Source organism: Dinoponera quadriceps, unplaced genomic scaffold (genome assembly GCF_001313825.1).
Source record: "Dinoponera quadriceps isolate SergipeBrazil2010 unplaced genomic scaffold, ASM131382v1 scaffold3359, whole genome shotgun sequence".
In the NCBI taxonomy this organism is placed as follows: Eukaryota; Metazoa; Arthropoda; class Insecta; order Hymenoptera; family Formicidae; genus Dinoponera; species Dinoponera quadriceps.
In genome coordinates this window covers 8,932-11,581 of record NW_014557352.1, presented here as the reverse complement: position 1 = coordinate 11,581, position 2,650 = coordinate 8,932, and the positions used below count along the sequence as shown (strand labels likewise).

General features: G+C 35.0%; 1 protein-coding gene across 1 annotated transcript; it reads right to left on the bottom strand.

Moving 5' to 3' along the window:
* Window positions 1-1,155: 1,155 nt before the first annotated feature.
* On the bottom strand, window positions 1,156-1,797 carry LOC106749052 (piggyBac transposable element-derived protein 2-like). Its single transcript, XM_014628102.1, has one exon. It carries the CDS (start codon window positions 1,795-1,797, stop codon window positions 1,156-1,158), a length of 642 nt encoding a protein of 213 aa, XP_014483588.1.
* Window positions 1,798-2,650: the final 853 nt, after the last annotated feature.

Genomic DNA, 2,650 nt, shown 5'->3' with positions numbered 1-2,650 from the left:
GAATTTATCTAATGTCATCGGCAATTATTTCGTAATTGGATGTGGAAGTGAAACAATATAAATAAACTTCAATAAATTTTATTTAATATTTAACTTTTAATATTTCTTTTTAGTATGATAAACTGTGTAGCAATCACCTACGTGTAATGGCACACAACAGGTTTTGCAAATGTATCTTGTTTCGCTGCGTTTTCCTTTTGAAGAGCATACTCTACATGTTCTAGTTGGATTTGTTTTTCTGCCAGTGACTATTTTTTCTAAAACGTGGTCTCTTAGCTATCCTAGGAAAGCCTGAAAGGTGGATCATTGTAAGGAGCCGTTTTAGAAATACGGGAGGAAGCGTCACGTACTATGCTGCATTCATTGGAATATACAGTTGTCCATTTCCTAGCTACTTTCAGTAGAAATTTTTTGTATCTTAGTTTATTTTGTGACTAATAGTCACAGTAGATTTTAAATGCATTAAACAAAGTTCAGTTTATGAAAAAGAATGCTAATTTTTTTTACCACTTTAAACTTTTTCGTAAAATATTGCTGTTTGCCAAATACCGATTTGCACGATCGAACCCTTTCATGTATTTATTGTATTCTAATATGCACGTAGGTTTAACCATATCATCCATAGAATTTCTTTTTCGTTTTCTACTTGATTTCAGAGAAGCATCATGAATAGTTGATATCATGCGCACTATTCTTTTATCTTTTCAAGCGACAAAAACAACAGGTCTTTTCCGTACAAAAGTCATTTCTCCTCTGCGTAAACTTTTGGACTTTTCTATTAGAACCTTTGGCAAGCCACGGTTTTCTCGTATGGTACCACAGACTAGTGTTTTCTTTCTTAGTAATACTTCAGCTGTAGAAACGCTGTTATAATAATTATCTTGGTTTATGTGATGCCAATGACCAGGTATGGCTCCAACACAGACAATATGGTTTCTTAGAACTTTTTTCCTTGTCCCAGATAGATTTCGAAGATATGTACCCACTCTCACTTTCACAAAGTATTCTGATTAAAATTTCATATTTTGTTATCTTTGCCGGGTTATACGTCCTGAAGCTGAGACGTCCTCTGTATGGTACCATTGCTTCGTCTAGAACTAACTCCTGTTTGGGTATGTATATGGATTGAAATTTTGGAATAATATAATCCAAAAGCTATGTAATTTTGCAAAGTCTGTCTCCAATAGATGTATTCTGTGTATTATCATTCAGATAGAAAAATGTAAGAATTTGTTCAAATCTCATTCTGGACATAGTTCTACGAAATATTGGTGCTTCAACCAAAGGGTCCGTTGACCAATAATCTTTCCAATGTGACTTGTTGGTTTGGCCCATCAATATCAGTAATCCAAGAAACTTTTTTATTTCGTTAGTGGTAACTTCCGTCCATGGTATCGTTTTCGCAGGGCTTTTATGCAATTCTTTCATTTGAGAGTGGTACAAATTGGTTTGCGTAACAACTAAATAAAAAAAACCATTATCAAAAAGTAAAGCCGTTACTTCACTGAAACTCGGCGCATCACCAAGTTCAGTAGTTACACCAGGAATATTTAAATAATCCTCCAATGTTGGTGTTATATTATTTCCGTTCCACTCTTCTTCCAAATCATTGTCACTATCAGATACTATTACATTTCTATTTTGCCGATTTAGTGGCTTAATATCAGATTCATCACTGTCTTCCGATAAAGCATCATTTTCCGAATCACTACAATTTATTTCAAAATCACTCGGACAATCGGATAAAGCGTCCGCGTATAATTCATTGAAGGATTTTTCACCGTTACGTTCCATCATGGTTGAAATTTTTTCTTATTTCAAAGGGGGTACAATTTGACGGGTTTTATTAGCGAAAGACACAGCTTGTGGTATGCTGAACAACAATTACACTGTATGATCTCCGAGAACGTACTGACCCAACTCGTGATCGATGCGAAACAAAAGCGCATCGATCACGAGTTCACTCGTGGCCGATCAGCAACGTTTGAGCAGAAAAACACAAGTAACTCGTGACCGGTTAACAATGTGTTAACAGTAACAAAGAATGGAAATAAATATGTACTAACATTCCAAGATAATTTAACTAAATTTTGTAAAGCGATACCCATACCGAATCAAGAAGCATCAACCATCGCGAAAGAATTTGTAGAGAAAATAATTTTGGAATACGGAATTCCTAATGAAATATTAACGGATCAAGGAACAAACTTTTTAAGTAACGTGTTTAAAAACACTTGCAAATTATTAAGAATACAGAAAATATTAGGTTGGTGCATATGAAATGTCGGATTCTTAAGTGATTGTATAAAACTGTATATCTTTCTTCAAAAGCTGTTTATTCAATCAAAGTATGCTCCATTCGCTTCAATACACTTCTCCCAACGAGATTTTAAAGCGTAGATGCCTGTCTTAAAAAAATTTTGGTCTTTAGAATTAATAAACTCTGATATCGAGTTTTTTAGACTGTCTTCATTTTCATGGTGTTTGCCTCTTAAAAACAGCTCTAAATGCTTGAAAAAATGAAAATCGGTCGGCGAGAGATCCGGTGAATATGGTGGATGCTGCAAAACTTCATATTCCAGTTCGTTCAGTTTCGCAATTGTTTTGTGCGATGTGTGCGGCCGAGCGTTGTCATGGAGCAGTAGCGGGC